Genomic DNA, 27825 nt, shown 5'->3' on the forward strand with positions numbered 1-27825 from the left:
ATTAACATTAAATAGTAGAAACCTAGAATATATATTCTGCTTCAACAAAGCCACAGCACCGTGGTTTCCATTTAAAATGTTTGCAGTACTAAACCAGATCATCATTGCTGCTTGTCAGCTATCCTCACTTTTCAGTTGTTTGAGTGACTATTTTCTTTTCTTTTGCTGAAAGACATCATGACAGTTTGCCTGAATCTCTCCCGAGAGAATAAAAACTGCTTACTTTCTATTGATTTCTCCACTTTATTCCTCTTTCCTATTCTGCAGACTCTTCACTTTTTGCTGCCTATCTGTATGTCTTGCATTTTCCACCTGCAGATAACAGTTATCCTGACAATTATTTGCAGCGATGCGATGATCAATAAAACTAATATAAAATGGTTTAAGATTATGCTGGCTGAACCTGGAAACCACATTAACATAAGAGGGTTTGAGAGTAAAAGTCAGCAGGACAACAATTAAAGGAGATGGGTTAGGTGATGGACATGGAAATGTACTGTGAGTGTGGCATTCACTCACACCCAGCCACCTAACAACAGACCATGCATAGATAGTTATGCTTTAATTTAAACACACAGACAACAAAGCAAGAATAAGTCAAAGCAAAATTACCATGCTGTGTTAAATGAATTAGAAACATGTATGTCTGAGTCTAAAACGTACTGTAATAATAAACTATGGAAAACCCCTAATAGGATCTGGCTGAAGCATATTAAAGGTTATGTTGTGTCTATATTGTGACTGGACAGTTTCCACATTGCCACAACAGATCAAATACATGTGCCAGACTGGGAGCATATTACAAAAATTTACATTTAAAATTAGTTTCATCTGATATTATAGCTGGACAAACATGATGTGCATATGTCACAGAGATCAAGGTTGAGAAGATAACAATGGAGTAGTTCCATATATAAATCAATTTTTTTTATATAAGGTGTTGTTTATATATTTTTTGGCACAAAAACTGATTATTCTATACCAGACAGCGGGCCCAACATGTTCACCGGACATAGAGAACAATTTAAAAGGTTTTTTTCAATGACTTTGCTGGTGGGAAACAGGAAGCTGGTGGAAAACGAAACTGGACAAAGGGCTTGACCCGGGACATATCAAATCTGGATGGAGCATGGGAGCTGAAGTCTGACAGCCACTGGGTTCACCACCTTGGAAACGGAGGAAGGCACCAACAAACTGAGGTGCCAGCTGGCGGAGAGTCAAATCTCTCATAAAAAGCGAGACCATTCAGCCAACTTGGTATTGAGAACAGAGATGTGGTGACGGTTGGCTGATTTGGAGTAAACCTTTGACATCCTTAGAAGAGTCTTTGTGGCTATTTACTATACATCCTGGCACCTCAGGGCAGCAGAGTGGGCAGATGGGACCTTGGCCTCCCTCTCTTGGGTGGTGAACACCGGAGGCTGGTATCCATACGCAGTGCAGAAGGGTGAGACCAGTGGTGCTGGAAGGGAGTGAGTTGATAGCATACTCGACCCAAGGAAGGTTGTGCGACCACTTGGTGAGGTCGCAGAAGATGCGAAGCTTAGTTTCCACCTCTTGGTTTGCCCTTTCAGTTTGTTCATCCGACTGGGAAAGAAACCCACATGACAGGCTGACAGATACCCGCAGCAGCGAACAGAACTCCTTCCAGAACTGGAAGATGAACTGTGGACCTCTCTCCCAGTTCCTTAGCCAAAGGCAGCTTCTTGAGGGGGACCAGATGGACCATCTTGCAGAATCTATCAACAATGGTCAGGATGACTGAGTGACCATGCGACAAGGGCAAACTAGGGATCAAATCCATGGAGAGATGGTCCCAAGGACGTATAGACAGTGGAGAAGGTTCAGGGGATAAACTTGATTGTGCTGCTATGGGAGGTGGCTAATAGATGCATCAGATGATCTTGATTACTCCAGAGCAGGTGGAGTGTGAAAACATACACACAGACAGGGCAGAATCATAACAAATTCAGTCTTTCCACATTTTAAAATTAAAGTAAGACTTCACAAAAATATAGCTGTTTGTGTTTTTGAGTTGTGAAAGATAGATTGCTTACAGAAACTCCACAACACCCACTTATACAAATCATAACTACCCCTTTAGTACTATTATCAGTAACTATCTTTTTTCCACAGTGACATTTTTCTATTCTGAAATTATTCTAGTCTCAAAAATCTTATAATAGTTTATGTAAACATGATTTTGTACATTTATTTGACTTTCTGTTGTAATAGACGATGATTTACAGAAACGTATTTCATCATTTACAGACTGAGTTGGTATGCTGTTCATAGACATATCTAAAAAGACATTTATGTGAATACAAATGTGAAATTTTATAGATTTTGTGAAACATCAGTTTTGGTCATGTGTGTGATTTGCTTATGATGTGCTTCAGCTACATATTCTGCATATATATTGTGTGTCATGAATTGTTTTAAATTATCCGAAGAGAGTTACATTTTGTCATCATCTCCCCATCTAATTGTTTTTTCTTTTACCTAAATAATGATCTTTTTAACATCTTGGGCTGAAAGTTCAATGCTCAGTCTTATGCAGTCTACAAGTCCCTTAGGTGGTCATTACCTGACTTAATCAGAAAATAAACTGCTCTGCTTTGTGAGTCACCACATGCATTTAGCATAAGGAGCTCAGTGAATCTTGATTACTGCACACAAAAAAATCATCAACACAATGTAATATGAGACTAAATAACACTATTGTTGGATTATAGCGGTTACATTTGCAAAGCACTTGCATAAATGTTATTTAATTGGTGTCTATGTCACATTGTCTATGCTACAGCATCAGATGCACAGAATGCACGTTTTCAAACGCCATTAAAATGCAAGGCAGATACAAAGCAGAGGAACAGGGGTATCCTGAGTTCCCCTGGATGCTGGTAGAATACTAACTGTTCATAACAGCTAGAAAAAAAGATATCTTAAACCCAAACTATTACTTTTTTATTTATATAGTGTGCTGTATAAACAGTTACAAAATGTAATATGAATGAAACATTAGCTAGTAGCCACTAACCTTTACATTTTGATTGCTTAATTTGAGGATTGGTTTTCCTATTGTTCTTATAATGATTCATGGGGGAGTTTCTTTGTGTTGTATCCTTCAGTTTGTTTCAGTCAATTGAATGAAATTAAAATGCAGTTTCTAAACAGCAGTACCGGGTTTAGCACAGAATGATGGTGGTTTTTAATTGTTGATCTTCATAGTGTGTTGTAGTCTGCATATAAATGATTATTTATCCACACTAGATTCTAAGTACAAAAAACTATATTTTCTAAACAAAAGGTTAGATATGTGAAATCTGAACATTTAATAGTATCACAAAATAAAATTGGTGTTTACATCATGTTCTCCTAACTGTCCACATTTATTACATATTTGATATAGTCTGACAAAGAGGACAGGATTAGTAATCTTGCCGTTGTTTGTAATGTTCTTGTTTTACTGTTATTAAAAGCTTTGTTTAACAAGGAGATCCATCATGGGAGTTTGATGAAGTGGGGAGAAATTGTCATTTTGCTGTGTGGGCTTTAACAAAGCCTGCTCCACTGTGTTTTCTCTCTCTGGTGTTTTAGCTTGTTTTCACTTTCAAGCACCTCCTCAAACAAAACGTGACTGGTACATGCCGAATGTTCTGAGGGTGTAAGAGGGAGTGGGGGTGTGTTGAGAGGGTTAAAAAGGGGAGAGGGGAAAAAAAAGACGGAAAGAGAGTTGTTTGCTAGTTTATTTTGAGCTCCATTACCCCTATTACAGATGAGTATCCACCCTCCTCCAAATGTTGAGGATGCAGGTGGCCCACTGAGGAAAGTACCTATCAATCTCCTGCTGGCCATCCAGCTATCTGTCTGCCCATTTATTCATCAGTTCATCTGATGACAATCCTCCCAGTCTTTTCCACTCTTCTTCTGCCTCTCCTCTATCTTTCACATAATCAGCCCATCAACAAATCCATCTGTGCACCCATCCAGCAGTTCATCACCCCACCAATTTATCTACCTGTCATTCATCTATTTGTCTATCATCCACCCATCCATCCATCCAGTCTCACGCAGTCGTACTTCCATGTGTTTCAAGCGGCTCCGTCAAGTCTGCTCCTCAGTTGTTTGAAGTACTTCACATGAACACAACGGGCTGCAGTGTTGGACTTCCAAACGGATAAGAGAAGAACAGACCAGCTCTTCGATCAATATTTAGAAGAGTCTGCATTCATGTGACTCAATAATCCTGTAAGAGACACTTGTTGTAAATAATGAACCATCGTTTGAAGGAGTGGACGATGGAGTTGATTACCAAGAGGGTTTAATCGAGTAATTGAAATGGATTGGTGTGGGAGAAGTTCTCTGTTGAAAAGTGCAAATGAACAAATACCATAAAAAAGAAAATATAACTGGCCAGTAAAAACAAATTAAACATGTCCACAAAGATAGAAACTGATAAGAAATCTGTTTATGAAAACCTTTGAACATAGTTACTGGTTTTGTTATTCGACCCAGACAGTGTAAGAATCAGTCTTATGGAAAAATACACTTAATGGAATGATGTGTCTTATGGAGTCCTCCATATATGTCTTAAGTGACTTCATTAAATCAAACACGTGTAACAGTGTTGACTCTTTATTTTTCAACATTCTCTACACACTAAAGACACAGGATAAGGTAAAGGAAATAATACATTTATAATCATAAAACATAAAGCACTAAGCTGCTAGGAAATCAATCTCTAAATATAGCTTCCTCCACTATTATTGGCACCCCTGAAAAAGATATCTATATGTGTGCTACAATATGTGCTTTAATTTAAAAGTTAATGGTATTAATTCTTTCTACATTGACCATGTCCCACTAAGCTCTGTTGGGGAACATTTTGCTGTAGAGTTTGAGTTTTATCTGCGTGAAATAAAGACTAATCCACTGGCTTGCATCGCTAATACCAGTTTAGCTGGTTTGCTAAGTTCAGATAAAATTCATGCTGGTTTGCCATCTTTAAACTGAAACAACATTAAGTTGGGAGCAGTGTTGGTTAGCAAGTGGTTCCCGCAAGCGTCTAGATAGAATTGTTTAACCCAAAAATCAAGCACAGACACGTGAAGCAGGTTCAACGTCAGAAGCCCCAAAAACTCAAAGAAAATGGCAAGCTGATATTAAAGCTGCAAGCAGCATTAGGAGGTCCTCGCAGCTTCGTGTCCCTTGGCCTGTGTCGCCATCAAGGGGGTCTAGCATCGCCACCTACATGCCAACAGCAAGCCCGCTGCTCAATCTCGCATGTAACCAATAGGAGGTGATGTGAGCAAGCGTTCCCATTACCTTTGGTCAAGCTGAGCTCTGCTCCGACGAGAAGCCTTCGAAATGATAGATAGATAGATAGATAGATAGATAGATAGATAGATAGATAGATAGATAGATAGATAGATAGATAGATAGATAGATAGATAGATAGATAGATAGATAGATAGATAGATAGATAGATAGATAGATAGATAGATAGATAGATAGATAGATAGATAGATAGATAGATAGATAGATAGATAGATAGATAGATAGATAGATAGATAGATAGATAGATAGATAGATAGATAGATAGATAGATAGATAGATGACTTTGGGTAGGTGACTTTTATTATTTTTTTCTGTTTAATCCAAAACAATAAAGGTTTGGACAACATAACATTTTAACATCTTTTACTAATATTAAAAAAAAAACCTGAGTAATTTTTAGGGTGTCCTCTGGTCTCTGGAGAAGATTTCCACTTGTCTGCAGAGGAAAATGTCGCTGATGATGTTGAGAAGAGGAAAGACAAATGCAGAGAGAAGAGCTTAACTGCCGTTGTCTGACACCCCTCCAGGCCAACCATTAGCGAGCAAGAGGCAATCACCATTTCATCAACGTTCACTGCACGGTCTCTCCCTCTCTTTTTTATTTATGTCTTTTTTCTTTTCAGTTGTTTTTCTCCATCTCTCATTTTTATTCTGTTTTCATCACCTTCGCCGAGCTCTTCTCTCGTCCCTTTGGTTAACTGCGGTGGTGGACATATCTCCTCATCAGCCGCTGTATGAACTGATGAATGCTAATTTGAGTGAAGAATACAAGCCAGCTGTGTGTGTGTGTTTCTGTGTGTGTGAGTGTGTTTCCATGTCAGGTATGTGTGATGTATATGGAGCCACATGAGGGCGACCTGCTACAGGTCCAGCAGCAGTGTTACTGTGGGATAATGGATGAGGTCTCCCTCGTTTGTCCTCCGCTCAAACACACATGTGCTGGTTTCCTGCCACTTTGCTGTCTCTCTGAAAGGCTTCACTCCCCAGCTTATCGGCTTAAACCAACCCTGACAGGACCAACACCTTGTCTTGAGGGTGCAGGACATTATGAAACAATTACTCCTTTAATTGACAGTTAATTAATCTAAAGTCAATTTGACCTTGCAAGTTTCACTTTGAGATTGAGAGCTATGTTGAGGATGAGATGAAGGTGAAAGTCTGATGGTGGGATGAAGGGAGAAGACGAGGGATGGAAGGATGGAGGGAAGTGATAGACCATATCTCTACACCGGTAGGAATAACCGGCTTTATCTCCTTGTCAGAGTATAGATATATAGACCTCATGAGTGTGGGATCATGTTTGATGCTCAACATTACACCTTATCAGACAATTACCATCTTATATTGCTGAGTTGATCACTTAGATGTTAATTATGTTTCTCACCTAAAATCTCAGCAAGGTTCTTAAGTAAATGTGTGTGTTTTAGGTTTCTCCAATTTCAATTAGCTTTCTGTTGTCAAATGTTGGGGGACTAAACACCTACATCTGATGCAATAAAGCTTTCCCTTAAAATGAAATAACTTTAAGTTGTTTAAGACAAATCTAATTTAAAAACATTGCATATGATAACTAGTACCTTTGGAGAGTTTTGCTCTGTCAAATATTATCTGATGTACATTTCTATAGGGTAAACAAAGCTTGGGATAATGTCTTATAACCCAACCCTGCTTTAGAATCCTCCAGAGCTTTATCACTGACCTGTTTGGTGTGTTCTTTGGTTTTCAAAATTTTATTTTTTCATTACTGTGAGGCCTTCACAGGACAGCTGTATTTAAATTAAATGAAATTGGTGATTATAAAGTTAAAGCATGCAGCTATATCAATGTGAACTCAGTATATTTATTCTCAGGCCATCCCACAACCAGAAGGGCAAGAGACATTTTTTATTCCCCTTCACCAAGCTTTTTATCATCACAGCTGTCAAGTTCATCTTATTGCAAACCAACAGCAGTCAGCACCTGTCAAAATAGTATCAAAGCCGACCTCAACACTAAGACCACCATTTACATTTAGGTCCTTTTCTCGACAAATGCCGTCACTTTTTCTCTATCAAAATCTATGGCGCGCTGGGTAAATTTGTCTCCACTTTGTGTTGCTCTGACAAGACAGAGCTCCAACTTCATGGCCGACCGAGTTTGTGTGATTAAAGAGATGACAAGCAAAACCATCTGCTTGTCACATCCATCTGTCATCACCCAGCATTCGCCATCAGCCGCACATCACTCAATAACAACAGCAAGTCATAGAGAAGAGGAGGGAGGGGGGCATACGCCATGATGCCTCAGAGTAAAAAAAGCTAGATAAACAGGGAAGTTCAGGGCTGAAAGTTGGAGAGGCTGTGAGTGAAAGTAAATGAGGGGAAAAGGGTGCAAAGACATAGCGCAGGGTGACAAAGAAAACTATAAAACAGATGTGGGTTTTCTACATCTTTCCTCATGTCTGAACTGACTCCTTGATGCTTCTCTGTGTGATCTTCGCACAGATGCCTTACAGAAAGTGTCCTCTCGAATTCCCACCACCCTGCAGAATTCACATATCACCAAAGTGATACTTCCCCTGCCGTCTTGCATTCATTCCTTCCCTCTTAATGTGTTCACAGGCCCTTGGTTCATTGGATAATTTGCCACAAATATTCCCCCTCAATAAATTCACTCTTCAACCTTTTGGGCAATATTTTGGGAAGGTTTATCAGTGGACCACAGCCAAATTTGTTCTATAGGGAGAACCATGAAGATCTGTTAAAAGCTGATTGCTCAAGAGAGACTGTTTTCTAAATATTTATAAGCCTCTGGGAGGTGTGTGAAGCTAAATGCTGAAGTGACAGAGAACCAGACAATGCTTTACTGCTTCACTTAGGTAAATCTGCACAGTTAGAGACAGGCAGCAGTTTAGTATTACCCTATATGGTTATTATACAGCTTAGAGTTAAGAATACCTTGAAACACTGCTTCAGAGAAGGGTTCCCCCATTTTCTATGAAAAACTTAGTATTATTGGCTTTGCTTTCTAAGAAGTCAAAAGATCATACCAGTAGCCAAGCCGATACTAGTGTGACCTCTGCATGGTTCACAATACAAACTACTTTGGTCTGAGGTGACTAGATGTTTAATATTTGTTGAAAATAAAGTACAGAACCAAAAGAAACCTACAGAGTTATCTACAAAATGCCTGTTTCCTTTAAGCTAGGCAGAATTTGTTTAGATGATTTAGATGAACATTTGCAATGTATTTCTACCTAATATCTCTTTAAATTTTGAAAGCAACATGATTGTTGCTTGGCTAGCAGACTCACACTGCGTATTTGTGTTCCTTTTGCTATTCTTTCCTGTTAGTCATTTTTTCCCTTTCTTTCTAGTTTTCTTTCACCTTTTGCCTCTACAATGTCCTCACATCATCAGATAAAAACACAGTCAGCAAGGGGGCCTTTGGGGTTTGAGGGAAAACCAGCCCTCATCTTTCATCTCCTTCTTCCAGGCCCTGATCTCCCTCTCAGCCTTCTCTTTCCCCCTCATCCCCTGTCTCCTTTTCAAATCATCCACCTTTTCTTGCTCTCCCTCTCTCCTCCAGCAACTTTCTCTCAATCTTTTTCTCTCTCTCTCCCAACTATCTGGAGGATTATCGATTTAGCGTAGGCTGTGATTGAGTCTCGCTGGGTGTTATGCAGACCCTAAGGTGTCTTCTGAATGGAGAGCATCATGAGTTATGGACTAACTATAGTCACTCCACCACAACACCTGAATCACAGACAGAAGCTGTATCATCTACACACACACACACAAACCCATCTCTGTCTCTGACACAGACACACACTCAGACAGAAGTGATTAAACATGAGTAACGTGTGATCGCTGCTGAGTAAAAGTAGATTAGATTGAAGTGCTGAAAAGGACATAGTGAGAATATTTGGAGCAATATGTGCCAAACTGGGACATGGCAACACGAACATATCGCAGACTTCTTGCTCAAGATTTCAGATCACACTGGCAGTCAGTGTGGCAAGTATAAAGAATCACAAAGAAATTTACATTGAGAAATTAAATTTGTTAAATGCATTAGGACTTATTCAACTTAGACCTCAAACATTTCCTAGCATAACTTTCACTGTGTCAGTTTTTAAATCAGATGTTTCCACAACACTTGTGATGTAAAAACAAAATCCATTGCAACTCAAACTATGTGACTCCTGTGTTGCAAAGTAAAAAAAAATAAGTTTATTAAAACTGTACAATGATGCAATTGGATCCAAAGGTGTCATACGATCCCACGATCGTTATGTACTGATGAATTACTGCTGAAAAATCCGGTATTCATTCATAAAAAAGGGGTAAATTAAGGTATAAGCATTGCTTACTTTCTCTCTGAGGCCTGCTGAGAAGCTGTCTCTACAAGCCGAGTGAAGTGGTTTTCCCTGCCTGAGAGAAGGACAACAGGAGCCGCATCACCGTGGTTACAGCTAAGGAGGTTAGCTGTAGCTAACCGTTTAAAGACTGTGGATGTTTCTTCAAACTTCGCCACCTTGGACAACGTTCCTCACCACAGTTCATGAGGTTAAGTGTTTGGGCAGAATAATATAGAAGTGATTTAGATTGAAATGATCTAAACGTTTTTCATTTTATGAAGTTTGGTTTTGTTTGTGTTGAACTCAGCTATCTTGGTGCTAGCAGAATATCTGCAGCACATGTGTTCAGGTTGTGTTCTGTGTTTGTGTGTTTTTAAGACAAACTTTACTTCAAGGGTGATTTTAAACACAGAAGATTGCAGGTGCTGGAACAATGACTGTCTAAATATGGTAAGCCGGAAAAAGTGTGTACGTGACTACATGTGAGAAAATATTGTAATCAATGGCGCTGCCCATTTTCATGTGTTTTAATAAAAGCAATGTGCCCAGTGAGAAGCTCTGAAGTCGTCTCGGTGTGTGGCCTGATCACATGAGAGCTTCCCCAGGTCCAGGTATTTTAATTACATACAGCTGTCTCCGTGTGATTTATTCTTATGTGTGTAATTCCTCCAGGTTATGGTGAATAAACGAACGTGCAGAAGGCCTCTTTAAAGAGGTTCTTCAACAGCTTTCAGCCTCCTTTGTTAGATTCAACTGCTAACAGGTAAGGACACGTGCCTGCTGCCAAATATTTACCCAGAAAGGTTTAGTTTTCAATCCAGTAAATAATATGTCCCTAAACATCATTTTACTAAATTCGATAACTAAGTAAACACCATTAAGCCCCATTTCTCCAGAAAGATTTGGCTCTTTTCCAAAATATTCCCTAAATAATATTTCTTTCTAGTCATCCAGAAGGTTGGTTTTATTCAGCAGATCATTATTTAAAACATTATTTTATTAAAATAATATTTTATCTGATCTTGCATTGTGAAGGGTTGTCTAAACGTTGCTGATTATTTCCTAAGTTAGTTCCAAGACTAACTTCACTTCACTTCCAGATTCTTCAAGATAATCCTTGGTTCTCAAACATAAACATTGCATGATAATGTTGCATCACTCTTTTGGTCATGGTTTTCAACCATCTTTAATCAACTTGTTTATATTGTACATAGTCCATTAGTCTTCCCTATTCTTTAATTCTGCTTGGTAGTTTAGTTGGATTGTTTTAGCATAGTGAAGAGTTTGTTGATTGAAATATGTTTGACTTTGAGTTGACTTGTTTTTGTTAATAAATTCTTTTATTTTAAGAAATTGTGTGAATTCATTCCATATATGTGCAGAGTTTATGCTGTTCAATAATGTCAGAGCTCATCTCACACCTTTCTATTTTGTCCTAATACCATCGCCTTACTGGGCTGGTATTCACAGAACAACCCTTAACAGACCAAAATATTATTGATAAAATATTAAATAATATTCTCAGATTAATAATCCTAACACAATGCAAAAGTAACAATTTTAAATCCATCAGATTTAAATTACTGGAAATGTGGTAAAAACATTGAAGTGAGAAAGTTATCTGCTGCAATTTGTATTCATTCAGGTTATCTTTGTCTGATATTAAAACTAGTTTAATGGTCTGGAACATTTAAAAAAGCCATAACAAAAAGTCTGAAAAAGGGCAAATGTTTTATTTCACAGAAAGAGATACTGAAAATGAGGAACATATGTGGTGATAAACTCTGCAGGTGTGATCCAGGGATGAGAAAGGAAGACAGACAAAAGAACCAAAACTACAAAATAAAACAGGAAGCAACACAAGACAACAACATCGAGACTATATCGGCAAAATTCAAACCAGTAGAAAACCTAGGAACTGGGACAATACATAGACGATTACACCAAAGTTTCAGAATACAACCATCAGTGATAAAACACAGCTTAAATTTAAAATGCATTGTTTGCAAACAGAACAAAAGAAGCATTTATAAATCTGGACGTATCTTTCTTTAAAAATTACAGAAATGCCCTGTAACATTTATTCAAGGGAGATGAAATCTCACACCTTCACAGACCCACCAGTATTAATGATAGTAGTCAAAAACATTTTTCACTTTGGACCAAAAAAAAAAAAAAGAACATTTCCCACTGTGAAACAAGTTTCCCCACTGTGTGATGGTACATGTTAGATGCCCCTCAGCCACGAGAAGCCAACCTCCCCTCTGCGCAGGTTAAAATAAGTTTTCTTTTTGGCACAGTGAAGTTTAAAATGGTATCTGTGATTTTCTTCCATCAAAAACTCATGTGGGTGTGTTTGCTATGGATGAATTATGATTCTTTAGATAGTAGTTCAGAAATTACAGATGGCCAACTTAGCTTTAAATCTTTATTGCTGGATGCACTAAAATCCCTTCTACAGGTCCTTCTCAAAATATTAGCATATTGTGATAAAGTTCATTATTTTCCATAATGTAATGATGAAAATTTAACATTCATATATTTTAGATTCATTGCACACTAACTGAAATATTTCAGGTCTTTTATTGTCTTAATACGGATGATTTTGGCATACAGCTCATGAAAACCCAAAATTCCTATCTCACAAAATTAGCATATCATTAAAAGGGTCTCTAAACGAGCTTTGAACCTAATCATCTGAATCAACGAGTTAACTCTAAACACCTGCAAAAGATTCCTGAGGCCTTTAAAACTCCCAGCCTGGTTCATCACTCAAAACCCCAATCATGGGTAAGACTGCCGACCTGACTGCTGTCCAGAAGGCCACTATTGACACCCTCAAGCAAGAGGGTAAGACACAGAAAGAAATTTCTGAACGAATAGGCTGTTCCCAGAGTGCTGTATCAAGGCACCTCAGTGGGAAGTCTGTGGGAAGGAAAAAGTGTGGCAGAAAACGCTGCACAACGAGAAGCGGTGACCGGACCCTGAGGAAGATTGTGGAGAAGGGCCGATTTCAGACCTTGGGGGACCTGCGGAAGCAGTGGACTGAGTCTGGAGTAGAAACATCCAGAGCCACCGTGCACAGGCGTGTGCAGGAAATGGGGTACAGGTGCCGCATTCCCCAGGTCAAGCCACTTTTGAACCAGAAACAGCGGCAGAAGCGCCTGACCTGGGCTACAGAGAAGCAGCACTGGACTGTTGCTCAGTGGTCCAAAGTACTTTTTTCGGATGAAAGCAAATTCTGCATGTCATTCGGAAATCAAGGTGCCAGAGTCTGGAGGAAGACTGGGGAGAAGGAAATGCCAAAATGCCAGAAGTCCAGTGTCAAGTACCCACAGTAGTGATGGTCTGGGGTGCCGTGTCAGCTGCTGGTGTTGGTCCACTGTGTTTTATCAAGGGCAGGGTCAATGCAGCTAGCTATCAGGAGATTTTGGAGCACTTCATGCTTCCATCTGCTGAAAAGCTTTATGGAGATGAAGATTTCATTTTTCAGCACGACCTGGCACCTGCTCACAGTGCCAAAACCACTGGTAAATGGTTTACTGACCATGGTATCACTGTGCTCAATTGGCCTGCCAACTCTCCTGACCTGAACCCCATAGAGAATCTGTGGGATATTGTGAAGAGAACGTTGAGAGACTCAAGACCCAACACTCTGGATGAGCTAAAGGCCGCTATCGAAGCATCCTGGGCCTCCATAAGACCTCAGCAGTGCCACAGGCTGATTGCCTCCATGCCACACCGCTTTGAAGCAGTCATTTCTGCTAAAGGATTCCCGACCAAGTATTGAGTGCATAACTGTACATGATTATTTGAAGGTTGACGTTTTTTGTATTAAAAACACTTTTCTTTTATTGGTCGGATAAAATATGCTAATTTTGTGAGATAGGAATTTTGGGTTTTCATGAGCTGTATGCCAAAATCATCCGTATTAAGACAATAAAAGACCTGAAATATTTCAGTTAGTGTGCAATGAATCTAAAATATATGAATGTTAAATTTTCATCATGACATTATGGAAAATAATGAACTTTATCACAATATGCTAATATTTTGAGAAGGACCTGTAGTTCTTTGATCTGTTTGTTTCTTCCTTTTAGAAATAACAGTTTTAACCATTTTTATAATGTTCACTACCATCTGTTGACTAATAAACAGTCTGCCCATCTTTGATTGTGGCAAATCCCTTTGTTCTGGCAGGATGATAAAAGGGTAAATGCCAGTAGGATGGCACTTCTTTTTGTTGCATTTCTCACAATGAAAATAAAAAAACTGCAACAAATTCATCCATCTTCTAAACTTGCTTAATCTATGAAGGTTCACAGCGAGGCTGCTGCACATGGTACAAAGTTAAGGGCAAGAAGTACACCTTGAAATAGCTGTCTGTCCATTTCAGAAACACAAATCTGTACATGCACCTAAGAGTGATTTAAAGAGAATAATTAACCTAACATGTATGGTCTGAGACACAGAGAGGAAGCCAAAATACTCAGAGAGAACCCATGCAGGCCTTGTAGCAAATCAGGATTAGAATATTGTTGAAATAAGGTTTGAATTATATAATAAAACAGTTTTAAAAAGCTAACATATCCAGGCCAAGTCAGGTTGTAAAGGTAGGAATTGTTAAAGTTCTCTGAAAAAACTGAAGGACTGAAAAATATTCCCCCAAAAAGAGAAAAAAAAAATCAACAAGTAATTTTCTAAATGTTCTAAATTTCAGTAATAATATGAACCGGCTTCTCTTGCTCCTGTGAATTTAATAGCATCCACCTGAAATGACAAGATAGATTTTAGACGCCAGACCGACCCGGCACCTCCACACTCCTGGGAAAGCCTCCTGGGTAATATTGATGATAGTTTTGGGAACATACAACAGGTCTGCATAATTGATTAAACAGCATTACTTTCAGCATCAGTTGGCCGCAATAGTTTAGTGCTGTTTCGCGTGCTTGGTTTTTTATCCGTGCTGTAACACCACCTCCACACGCCTTCCTCCTGAGAACCATATCTGGCCCCAAAAGCAAACCGCTCATTGCAATTCGGGAATGCTATTAGGATTGGCCCCAGAGTCGGCCTCTGCTTAGCAAATAAATAATGGTAATGATGATGATCCCTCATCTTGTCACTGGGGCTCTCCCTAGGGGCCTGGCAGTGCAGGTGGAGGGAGCCTCTCTTGGCCTAATTGGTTCCAACCCTGCAGCCTTCTCTCCAGCCTCCTCTCCTTCTCCTCCTCCCTCCCTCTCTCTCCCTTGTTGTGGGCCTCAGGACTCAATCTGTAAACTTGTCTTGTCGCTTTTTGTGTATGGGTGTCACCACCAGCAATTTATTACTGCGCAGGGATAAAATCAAATGTATTAACCAGCACTTATGTATTTATGTGTCTTGTTCATCTCTGATGGACAGGCAGACTGGAAAACCCCCACAGGCACAATTTAATGCTGCTGCCACTGCCTTCCCCTGTGGTGTCTGCCGGGCAGCTGGTTTTATATTAACACCCTCAACTGATTAATGGTCCCAGTCAGGAAACAGTTTCTGTCTGTATGACTGTATGGTCCGAAACACTGACACCTACATGGTTACATGTTTTTTTAATCTCACCATTTGTGTCTCAGACATCATTTCAAATAAATGAGAAATGGAGATTAATCAATATCAGCTTCAATATATTGGATTAGAAACATACCTATAAAAAAATAATTAATCATGAAATTAGATAAACAAAAAACAAAAACCATAAAAGTAAACACCGTCAAAAAATAAACCTTTAAAAGCTCAGCAAATGGCCTGAAAAAACACCCAAAAATGTTGTTCCTGACACCCGGAAAAGAGGCAACATTAGCATCGGCTCAGTGAAGAGGATTTGTGAAATATTTCTTTAAAAATCAATACCTTCTCTGCTACAGTAGGCAAAGAGGATCTCTAATATAGTTTTATGTTATTATTTTTCCTCACACATTGCAACATTTCTCAGCGGCTGGCGGGGAGAAGATGGATTTTCTCTTCGACTAGATGCTAAATGTGATTGTGAATGTGGCGGTTCAATGAGATGATGCAGAGCCTGGGCTCTTGAAACAGGGATGCATCTCTCTCTGCATAACCATGGTTGCAGCTTTATGCCCCTTAAAGTTGGATTTTTTTTTTTAAGGCACTCAACATATCAAACCTGCTTTAAAAACTTTAATCCTAGACATGATACTTCACCTCTCCAACACATGTTTTTGACTTTGTAGAGCCATTTTATTCTCTCTAAATGAAAAATATTGTACCAGTAACGAACACTGGCTTCCAGCAGTTTGTTAAATTGGGTTAGTGGCATTTTAAGCAGGGTTTGCTCTCTTTCCAGTACAACAGTGACATCTGATGGGTAAAATGAGCATTACATTGTCATTACCTTGTCATTTTATGTATGAGTTGTTCACACTCACATTGTGGGGAGAAATTTAATTTTTGCACAGCTTTCTTAGGGTTGTGCCATAGTGTTTTATATAATTTCTATGTGGAGGTGGGTAGAGTACCCAAACATTGCACTCTAATCAGAGTAGCGCTACTTCATCATATTTTCATTCAAGTCAAAGTGAAAAGTAGCGATCCAAGAAATTACTGTGCAAATTCTGGTATTTTAAAGACTAAAATAAATAAGTAAATAAATGACATAATTACACTTTTCCAAGTTATTTTTAACATAAAACTTCTAAAACCAGTACTTATAGTAGGTAATGTATATATGTTGGGATAAAGTATTTTCAGTGAAAAACATTTACTGTTAACATAAGGTTGTAGGTGTGTATCTGTGTCTGCTGAACTTTTGGTTAAAACAAGCTTGTTCTTCATTCAATGACGTTACTTGCAGTGGTTAGAGTAGCCAGACATTTTACCCAGGTAAGAGTAGCGATACTTCATTATAATATTACTGAAATAAAAGTAAAAAGTACAGTGCAGTAAAACTACTCCTAAGAGTAAATGTAACTACCCACCCTTATTTTATGACTGGACCGTTAAATCTTTTCTTTTTCAATCATTCTGTATTGTTTCAACTGTAGTTGCAAACTTTATTGTCCTGTTTAAACAGTTTGGACTAGCAGTCTGATAAATGGCCTAATAAGACATAAGACATGGCGGCACTCAGTCACAGCGACTCGAGGCTCCCAGCTACTATTGCACCTTTTTGCATTGTCCTTTACATGTCTCTTTATTCTTTTCGTGACACACCGATGTCACAGCAACCCAATATTTTCTCCCCAATTTCATTGTACCCCCCAGTACAATGACAATAAAGACTATTCTATTCTATATTTGGGTCTAGATCAGGGTGCCCAAACTTTTTACCAGGCAGGTCAAAATTTAGTTTATATTCAAGCTTAAATTTTAAGCAGGCCACAAAGAGCAAGATATGTATATTGTATCACACTGTAATAAACTGATGTTGTAATTATGAATATATTATTTAATATTAATACTTTAATATTTTATTAAATAATATTTCGGTCTGTTAAGGGTTGTCCTGTGAATACCAGCCCAATAAGGCGATGGTATTAGGACAAAATTGAAAGTGATGAGCCAAGCTCTGACATTGTTGAACAGCAAAACTCTGCACATATATTGAATGAATTCACACAATTTCTTAAAATACATGTCAAACATTTCAATCAACAAACTCTTTACGATGCGAAAACAATCCAACTAAACTACCAAGCAGAATCAAAGAATAACGAAGACTAATGGGCTATGTCCATTATAAACAAGTTGATTAAAGATGTTTAAAACCATGATGCAACATTACCATGCAATGTTTATGTTTGAGAACCAATGATTATCTTGAAGAATCTGGAAATGAAGTTAAGTTAGTCTTGGAACTAACTAAGGCAATAATTGGTATACCTTTAGACAATAATTCACAATGCAAGATCAGATAAAACATTTTAATAAAATAATATTTTAAAGAATGATTTGCTAAATAAAACCAACCTTCTGGATGACCAATTCTCAATGGTATTTAATTAGCTGCCTTTATTTTTTAAAATAATTAAAGAAATAGTAAAATATTTAAGGAAATATTTTAAATAAGGACCAAATCTTTGAGAAATGGGGCCTAATGGTCTTTAATTAGTTATCAAGTTTAGTAAAATAATATTTAGGGAAATATTATTTTCTAGATTGAAACTAACAACCCTTTTGAGTAAATGATCTTTAGCAGGCAAGCACATGTTCTTAGCTGTTAGCAGTGAAAGCTAACAAAAGAAGCTTATAGCTTATCATCAGAATCAAACACATACCTGTAAAATACCACTAATAAAAGGGTTAAAATGCATAAGCTGGTCGGCGTGTTATGGCCGATCTTCTGTGTTTAAAATCACCCTTTAAATAAAGTTTGTCTCAAATAAAAAAAAAAAAAGAAACACAAACACAGAACACAAACTGAGCAGATAATCTGCTAGCACTAAGATGGCTGAGTTTCAACACAAACAAAACCTAACGTCATAAAACGAAAAATGTTTAGATAATTTAATTCTAAATTACTTCTCTCTGCCCAAACCTAACCTCTTACGTGAACCGTGCCGAGGAAAAGCTGTCGGGGCGACGAAGTTGAAGAAAACATCCACAGTGAACAAAGGGTTAACTTGCTAACCTCCGTAGCTGTGGAGTGGGCCGGCCAAACTGCACGTTACAGCTGTAACCATGGTGATGCGGTCCGTTGTCCTTCCTTCAGACCAGGAAAACTGCTCCACTCTGCATAGAGTCAGGGATACACAAACAGCAATTCATTCCTACTTAACTTAGTACATATGATCGTATGACACTCTTGGATCCAGTTTTGAATAGTTATGTCTGTTTGTCCGCAAAGAGACATTAGCACGCCGCGTCCCTCCCACCGTCCAGTTCCCCTGGGAACCTGCGTGGAAGAGGTCAGTTTGTTGCAAAATCGGAGTTTTTTATTTGGACAGTGACGTCACAGGAAGTCTGCTGTTATTCCCTATTTCTGGCTGTGCTGGAAGTAGGTTAATGCGATTTATTTTGAAAGTTCCAGAAAAGTTCTTACTGGCCTTTCATTTGTAACCAATGGCTGTGGTCTCAACACTAAAATCTCTATATTTTACCAAATTTAACAAATGAGTATGATTTTTGCAGAAAAGGATTTGTAAATCATGCATCCAAAACATGAAAGGGTCTCTCACATTTGTCTTATTCAATTCAATTCAAATTCAATTCAGTTAAAAAATACTGTATTAATTCCAAAAGGAAATTAATGTGCTGGTGTGGGTTTGCTTGTTGCCCCCCAGCTCAGCCGTCTCGTGTTGGGGTTTACCCCAGTGGATGAGAGGGTTGTATCCCTGCGCCTTCGGGTTGGGGAGAGGTCTCTGACTATCATTTCAGCCTACGGGCCGAGTGGTAGTACAGAGTACCCTGCCTTCTTGGCGTCCCTGTCGGGGGTGCTGAATAGTGCCCCTCCCGGGGACTCCATTATTCTGCTGGGGGACTTCAACGCCCACGTGGGGAACGACAGTGACACCTGGAGAGGCGTGATTGGGAGGAATGGCCTCCCCGATCTGAATCCGAGTGGTGTTTTGTTATTGGACTTCTGTGCTAGTCACGGATTGTCCATAACGAACACCATTTTCAAACATAAGGGTGTCCATCAGTGCACTTGGCACCAGGACACCCTAGGCAGGAGGTCGATGATCGACTTTGTTGTCGTATCATCAGACCTTCGGCCGCATGTTTTGGACACTCGGGTGAAGAGAGGGGCTGAGCTGTCCACTGATCACCACCTGGTGGTGAGTTGGAGCCGCTGGGGGAGGAGAAAGCCGGACAGACTTGGCAGGCCCAAGCGCATAGTGAGGGTCTGCTGGGAACGCCTGGCGGAGCCCTCGGCCAGGGATGTATTCAACTCCCACCACCGGGAGAGCTTCGACCAGATCCCGGGGGATGTTGGAGACATAGAGTCCGAGTGGACCATGTTCTCTTCATCTATTGTCGATGCTGCTGCCCATAGCTGCGGCCGTAAGGTCTGCGGTGCCTGTCGTGGCGGCAATCCCAGAACCCGGTGGTGGACACCGGCAGTAAGGGATGCTGTTAAGCTGAAGAAGGAGTCCTATCGGCTGTGGTTGGCTTGTGGGACTCCTGAGGCGGCTGACGGGTACCGTGAGGCCAAGCGTGCTGTGGCCCGGGCTGTGGCAGAGGCAAAAACTCGGGCCTGGGAAGAGTTCGGTGAGGCCATGGAGAAGGACTACCGGTTGGCCTCGAAGCGATTCTGTCAAACCGTCCGGCGCCTCAGGAGGGGGAAGCAGTGCTTTGCCAACACTGTTTATAGTGGGGGCAGGAGACTGCTGACCTCGACTGAGGACATTATCGGGCGGTGGAAGGAGTACTTCGAGGATCTCCTCAATCCTGCCATCACGCATTCCGTGGTGGAAACAGAGGCTGGGGACTCGGGGTTGGACTCTTTCATCACCCAGGCTGAAGTCACCGAGGTGGTTAAAAAGCTCCGCGGTGGCAAGGCTTCGGGGGTGGATGAGATCCGCCCTGAGTACCTCAAGTGTCTGGATGTTGTAGGGCTGTCATGGTTGACACGCCTCTTCAACATTGCGTGGCGGTCGGGGACAGTGCCTCTGGACTGGCAGACTGGGGTGGTGGTCCCCCTTTATAAGAAGGGGGACCGGAGGGTGTGTTCCAACTACAGGGGATCACACTCCTCAGCCTCCCTGGTAAGGCCTACGCCAGGGTATTGGAGAGGAGAGTCCGACCGATAGTCGAACCCCGGCTTCAGGAGGAACAGTGTGGTTTTCGTCCCAGCCGTGGAACACTGGACCAGCTCTATACCCTCTACAGGGTGCTCGAGGGTTCATGGGAGTTTGCCCAACTGGTTCACATGTGTTTTGTGGACCTGGAGAAGGCATTCGACTGTGTCCCTCGTGATGCCCTGTGGGGGGTGCTCCAGGAGTATGGAATCGGGGGCCCTTTATTAGGGGCCATCCGGTCCCTGTACGAGCGGAGCAGGAGTTTGGTCCGCATTGCCGGCACTAAGTCGGACCTGTTCCCAGTGCATGTTGGACTCCGGCAGGGCTGCCCTTTGTCGCCGGTCCTGTTCATAACTTTTATGGACAGGATTTCTAGACGCAGCCAAGGACCGGAGGGGGTCTGGTTTGGGGACCAGTGGATTTCGTCTCTTCTTTTTGCGGATGACGTGGTCCTGCTGGCCCCCTCTAGCCAAGACCTACAGCATGCGCTGTGGCGGTTCGCAGCCGAGTGTGAAGCGGCTGGGATGAGGATCAGCTCCTCCAAGTCCGAGGCCATGGTACTCGACCGGAAAAGGGTGGCTTGTCCTCTTCAGGTTGGAGGGGAGTTCCTGCCTCAAGTGGAGGAGTTTAAGTATCTCGGGGTCTTGTTCACGAGTGAGGGAAGAATGGAGCGGGAGATCGACAGACTGATCGGTGCTGCTGCCACAGTAATGGGGGCGCTGTGCCGGTCCATTGTGGTGAAGAGAGAGCTGAGCCGAAAAGCAAAGCTCTCAATTTACTGGTCGGTCTACGTTCCTACCCTCACCTATGGCCATGAACTTTGGGTCATGACCGAAAGAACGAGATCACGGATACAAGCGGCTGAAATGAGCTTCCTCCGTAGGGTGGCCGGGCACTCCCTTAGAGATAGGGTGAGGAGCTCGGCCATCCGGGAGGAGCTCGGAGTAGAGCCGCTGCTCCTCCACATTGAGAGGAGCCAGTTGAGGTGGCTCGGGCATCTATACCGGATGCCTCCTGGACGCCTTCCTCGGGAGGTGTTCCAGGCACGTCCCACCGGGAGGAGGCCCAGGGGACGGCCCAGGACACGCTGGAGGGACTATGTCTCTCGGCTGACCTGGGAACGCCTTGGGCTCCCCCTGGAGGAGCTGGAGGAGGTGTCTGGAGAGAGGGACGTCTGGGCGTCTCTGCTGAGTCTGCTGCCCCCGCGACCCGGTCCTGGATAAGCGGAAGACGACGAACGAACGAACGAAATTAAATGGTGTAGCTCAAATTATGCAGGTTTCTTCAAAGAGCCGTTGTAGATGCTGATGGCTGTGGGCAGGAAGGATCTCCTGTAGCGCTCCGTCTTACAGCAGATCTGAAGAAGCCTCTGACTGAAGACACTCTGTTGTTGTAAAACAGTCTCATTAAGAGGATGCTCAGGGTTCTCCATAATGTCCTTCGTTTTATGAAGAATATTTCTTTCCACAATGATCTCCAGAGGTTCTAGAGGAGTCCCCAGAACAGAGCCAGCCTTCTTTATTAGCTTGTTGAGCTTTTTCAAGTCCCTCGCTCTGATGCTGCTTCCCCAGAAGACGATTGGAGATCACACTCTCCACGGCAGACTTATGAAAGATATGCAGCATCTTATTAAGAAAATGAAACAGTTTTGTAAAATGTTTTCAGTGTTTTTAATTTCATGGTTTGGGAATTTGTTTTTATCTATTCTCAGTCACAAAAACAGATACTCCTTTTAATGAATAGGCCTTCCAAGTCTGATTTGGATTAAAGGTCTCTGGATGTTAGGGCTCAAATGAAATTACAATAAAAGCAAAAAGTGTAGTAATTAATAGATAAAAATTTTCCACTAATGTTCACTAATTATTATCTCCATTCAGATCAACTGACTGTTCTGCCGAACCACATTTGTACCATTTTTGAATTGCAGTCTCAAGTTGCACAGAATCCTTCTGAGCCACAAATGGCCCACAGTGAGCCACACGTTAGACACCTATGCTTAGACTGGATTTGACTATATTTTTTAAAACACGAACAGATCTGTTTTGTCTTGTAAAATGCCCTGAGATGAGAGTTGTGAATTAATGCATTTTAAATAAACTGAACAGACTTGAATTAAAAACATGAGGTTCAAAATGTTACTGAAGGTTATAAACGAGCTTACGCTTTTGCTTCAGTGGTCAGATGAACTGGAAATTTGCCCCCCTCAGTAACCTCGGCCTTTCACCAGTGTGCTCACTTACTCACAAAGACATCAAACCACCTACAAACACACACACAAACCATTTTGACAATCCTCCTTTATCCCTCCTGTCTGGAGTGGCAGGGTGACAGGGGTTGGAGATGACAACAGCTGCTGTGTTTTCTTCCTCTCAGTGATTTGGTCCAGAGTGGCATGTAGCGGACAGTTTCCCAGTTGGAAGTGACCCATGTCTGAGGGGTTGCTCTCTTCTCCAATCAGAGGACTGCTGAAGCCTGGCGGCGCTACCTGCGCAGGCCTTGTTGCTCCTTCCTCTGACAGATGACAGAGGAAGGAGGAGGCGTGACTGGGTGGCTCATTGTCTGCATCTGAGCTCAGTTGTTGAGAACGTGAAAGGAGAGGAAATCATACAAAGAGGGAACAAATCTGCCTCTGCACTTACAGAAATATGTGAAGAGCAAGAATTAAAGAGCAGGTTTTTCAAAGATGATTAAGCAATCAGGTAGAGAAGTGAGGCAGAAACTGTATGCTTGCTTTTCAGGACCAATAGTAATGTCTAGAAGTTTCCTTCGACATGCAGATACCAGAGCCAACATCCCTTCACACAGCAAACCGGTCTAATTACACTGCATTAAGAACAGCAACAGAAAATAAAAAAATAATAAACAGCAGATGACATAGCTTAACAAATATTGAGTGCAGAACGTTCAGACCTTGCCTCTTCACTCTTCCTCCAAACTTCAAGAGATCGATTTCCAAATGAAATGCAACATTCACTTTAATCTTTAAAGAGGACTTATCTAGTCTTCTTTCCTCTCAGCCCAGGTAAATCACTTCTGATGTCATCTCTGGTTCACATGTAGCTTAACACAAGGAATGTGATGGCCCAGGCCTGATATGTTTTTCTTCCACTCAACTTTCCAAAAAGTATTGCTTGGATACAGGAGTCTGTGAGCACCTATATTCTATGTTTTTTTGGGGGGCTTACTCTAATAATAATGAATATCTGCTGGATATCCCTCAAGTCAGCAGCATTCACTATGATTGTGTTGGGTCTTCACATTTGAATTAAAAACCATTTCTGATTGGTCTTGTGTGAAATTTTAATTTCTTAAGTACTTAAATTTTGGGTTTTCATGAACTGATAATGAAAATAAATACTGAAAGTATATATATCACTGTGCGTAATGACACTTTTTGAATTGAATTCCTGAAATAAACCTTTTGATATTCAAATTTTGTGAGCTCCACCTGTTAAAAAAAAAAAAAAAAGCTAACAGCTTTTGTGAATTCAAACAAACCACAGGACACTAAACATGTTTTCATAGATTTTTCAACTTTTATATTTTTAAAAACAAACAAAAATAACAGATTAAATAAAATTTACAGTAGACATATGCAATCATTGTGCACTTTAACTACTTCTTCTGATACGTTCTGCACGGCTGTCAACGAAAAACGCAAACACAATGGGGACGTCGGGGTGGAGCCGGGAGGGTGGATGGGGCAGTCATCGGGAGAGAGGAAGAGGATTGAAGAAGTGAGGTAGAGGGCAGCAAAGAGGAGCAGGGATGAAGAAGGAAATAGTAAAGGAGAAAGGAAGGCCTAAACTTCGTCACTCGGGAACGAAATAAAAATCACTGAATATATAGATTTCTTTAATTCCTTACATCAATTATATAAATATATTGAACCCTCAAAAAAGGAAAACGTCTGAGGAAGAAAAAAGCGCAATACAGAAACCCACAACAGCAGTAAGGCAAACAGAAAGCAAGAGAGGAGAGCGCAGTGACACTACATGAGAGGAACAGATAAGCAGAGAAAGATGGGAGGAACTATGAGAAATGGCAGCTGGGGAGAGCAGAAAGAGTGCACAACTGTGCGTATGAAAATTCATAAATCTGTGAGATTCAGAGACAATTGGGTTGCAGTGAGCTGAGGAAGGAGAGAAACACTGGCAGAAAGGGAGGGAAGGGGGGGGGGGGAGGAAATGGTTTGACTGAGATCGACTGTCCAGTGTGTTTTTGTTATGTGCTACGTGACCCTGTTGCCTGCACTTCGTCTTTCGGTGTGTGTGTGTGTGTGTTCTTGTATCATAGCAGCACACATTCAACAGCAACAGTGAAACACATGCTTGCGTGTCTTGTGTGCTCTTCTGCTTTATAAATACAAAACAAAACCAATGAATAAAAACAAACAAAAATCAGATTTGCAACCAAACACCAGCCACCTCATGATTCATACCTTCTTCCCTTTTATACATTTGACACATCATTAAACTCAAGTTTTTTTTCCCATTTTGATTTTAAATTGTACACCAACATCAGTCCCCCTCAGTTGTCATTCCTTTTCCACCAAAAGTTTCTGTGTCTGTCTCTTTCTGTGTCTGTCCTCACCCTCTCTTGTCCTTCACTGAGAGCTGGCTCTCTCCAGCACACGCAGGTCATAGTTTTTTTTGGCGGCCCTAAGTTTGAAGAGGCTGGCTCCGCTGTTGTTTAGTTTGAAGGAAGCACTCTGGGCAGCCATGGTGGTGGGGAACACTGCAACTACTGTGTAGAGGTGCGCTGGATCATGGCCATCTCTCTTCCCTCCCCCGACTCCCATGCCGACCCCGGACAACGCGCTGGCTCCGGCACAGGGACCGCAGCCTCCGGATACTCCTCGGCCTCCCTGGGGTTCCTTTAGCCACTGGATCTTAGCGCCGCACATCGACAGCTGGTTAAAAAGCTTTTCAGCCTCCGGACGTGAAATCCCTTCCGGCAGGTCGGTTACCTCGAGTACTCGACTCACAACTGGACAAGAAAGAAGCAAAGACACAGAACATTTTGATTTAAATTTAGGATTTACATGAATTACAACAAACTCCTTAACTTAAGTTCAGCGAGCTAAATGCAACTATCAACATTATGTGCTTTTTTAACTTTGGCACGACCCCAATACTTTTATACCTCGATTACCTAACTTCAGTGCTTTCCCCATGACAAAGAAGATGGTAAGGGCTGAAAAGATTTCTTAAATTACTTGATTAAAAAACTAAATATCTGCCTTGATTTTTGTAACGGTTTTACATGCAGACATTATCAACCTGTATTAGTGGAGCGACAGGCAGATGTAGAATCATGGATAATCAGTAACAGTACAAAAATGAGTTGGAGAGACTTCAAATGATCACCTGTGATAATGTAACTGTTCTGTGGCCCTCAGTATCATTGCACAGATTTTTAACAACCTCAGAGAGGAAAATAATGCCGTTTTAACCATGTTTAGATGTTCTTGTCGAGTTGGAGGACTTCTAAATTTTCTATGATGAGTATCTCAGGAGCTCACCTGTCAATTGATTTTGTGTGAAGGAAATATTTTACAAAAAACAGACAAAAACCTTTGGGTTATCAAGTGGCACAGTGTTGCAGTCTGGCATGACAAACTTTAGGTTATTCTTTCTCTGTTATAATTCAAACTCCAGCAATAAACGAGAGCCTTTAAGTTGTTGTTACAAGCATCCTGGCATCTCATCTCTGGATGAAGAAGGCCATGGTGATGGAGATAAGCAGGCTTTGAGGTTCGAGAGCCTGAGGTCGTGTGAAGGTACCGAACAGGATCATTTCCAAGGTGATTGGTATTTGGTCGAGCAACATGAGTTCACCTGCATTATCGTTTTAAAAGGATATAACCAGTTGTACCACACATTGTATGAGTAGTGCTCACCATTAGGTCCTCCTATATCTCTCTTCATGCTAACATCATAGAGGGTAAATTACCTCATTGGGGAGTTTTAAACAATCAAAGGCAACTTGTCTTTGTGGCTGCTTCACTATATGTGCTGTAATCTATTGTCTGAGACATGCTTCAAGAAAACTAGAAGATGAGTTCTGTGTATCAATAAAACTACAACATCCCAGACTCTTTAAATAAAATACCTTGAAGGATTTGCATGTGAGATACCTACAGATACCTGCATCTCCTATTCATGGAGTACCAACTTACCAACATCTGTGGTGCCAAGATCTGTTGATGCAGATTTGAGTGTTTGCTTCTTTCCTCGTGTTCCATGTTTGATTACTCCTTGACCCTAAACACAGCAACAGCTATTAAAGGGCTCAATAAAGCATTGCAATACCAGTGTACAACACCAGATGCCAGCATAAGTAACAAGTGAACGCCTTAACCCTGTGGTGTCCAAAACCATTACTCAAGTGCTGGTGTTCTTCGTCATTTAGATCTTTCCCTTGTTCATTACCAGTAGTCTGTAGAACTTAAGGACATGCTGAGAAGGTAAGTATTTAGATCAGTTGTGTTGGAGCAGTAAGAAACCTAAAACATGCAGGAAGTTGGTCATCCCTGCCTTAACCTGCAGATCTGATCAGTTGCAGCACATTAGTGAGGTGTAGAAAGATGAGACCTGTCACAGGAAGGAAGGCCCCTCAGAGCTTATCCTCGTACACTTGTAAAAGTGTTCATTTATAAGTCTTTAAAGATCCCTGTTAGACAGTGAAGCACAAATGGACTGAATTTCCTTTACCAATTCTAAAAGCAGACGCTCAGCAGATTCAATTTTGTCAGTCTTTTTATGGTAGCAATACATGTTAAAATGGACAAATCCTAACCTGATTTTTTTCTCCTGATGAAACAGACTTCTTTCCATTTAAGAAATCAGTTTGACCTTTTATTGAAGTGAGAAGAAACCAAGACCACCAGGAAACAAAATGCCTTCTTAAATTAGTGACCATCCTGACTGATGATCAAAGGAAGGTTGACTTTAATGTTTTTAATTATTAACAGCAGAAATATATGGCTGGTCTATACTAACCTGGTGGGAGTTATAGGACGACTGGCCGTGCATGAGGGGTGGAGGACACAGGCTGTACTGGAGGGGCTGCCCCAACAAAGAGTATCGCCCATCACCTGAAGAGCATAAAATATAAAAACAAAACAATCAAGTTTAAATCTTTTGAACAAGTTTTGCCTGCTGAAAATAGATACATTATTTTTACATTAAGCAGCTACTCAAAGCTTTTAGCACTATTTGAAAAAAGCATATAAACCAGAAATAATTTTGGTGAAGGCGAATGGAAATGGCCAACAGCTTTTGTTTTTCTGTGATGCTGTGGTGTCCTGACAAGAATCTAAGACTGATGCCACACCAGGTCTCTATGAGTAATGGTGCTTTCCAAATTCTTGATTTATTTTTCAGTAAAGACACTATGGCTCAGAGT

The 27825-nt window shown here is 40.9% G+C and overlaps 1 protein-coding gene across 18 annotated transcripts in view; it reads right to left on the reverse strand.

Annotated features, from left to right (window-relative positions):
* Window positions 1–23929: 23929 nt before the first annotated feature.
* LOC124856622 (R3H domain-containing protein 2) overlaps window positions 23930–27825 on the reverse strand; it is a 69185-nt gene continuing 65289 nt past the window's right edge. For 17 of the 18 annotated variants that reach the window (XM_047347271.1, XM_047347277.1, XM_047347266.1 and 14 more), the window contains 3 exons: window positions 27420–27514; window positions 26597–26681; window positions 23930–25404 (listed from right to left, as the gene is read on the reverse strand). In XM_047347271.1, the coding sequence (XP_047203227.1) occupies window positions 25022–25404; window positions 26597–26681; window positions 27420–27514 (563 nt within the window). In that variant the 3' untranslated portion in view covers window positions 23930–25021. The remainder of the gene's footprint in view (window positions 25405–26596; window positions 26682–27419; window positions 27515–27825) is intronic. The other variant, XM_047347280.1, reaches the window with a different exon arrangement.

Source organism: Girardinichthys multiradiatus, chromosome 20, assembly GCF_021462225.1.
Source record: "Girardinichthys multiradiatus isolate DD_20200921_A chromosome 20, DD_fGirMul_XY1, whole genome shotgun sequence".
NCBI lineage: Eukaryota > Metazoa > Chordata > Actinopteri > Cyprinodontiformes > Goodeidae > Girardinichthys > Girardinichthys multiradiatus.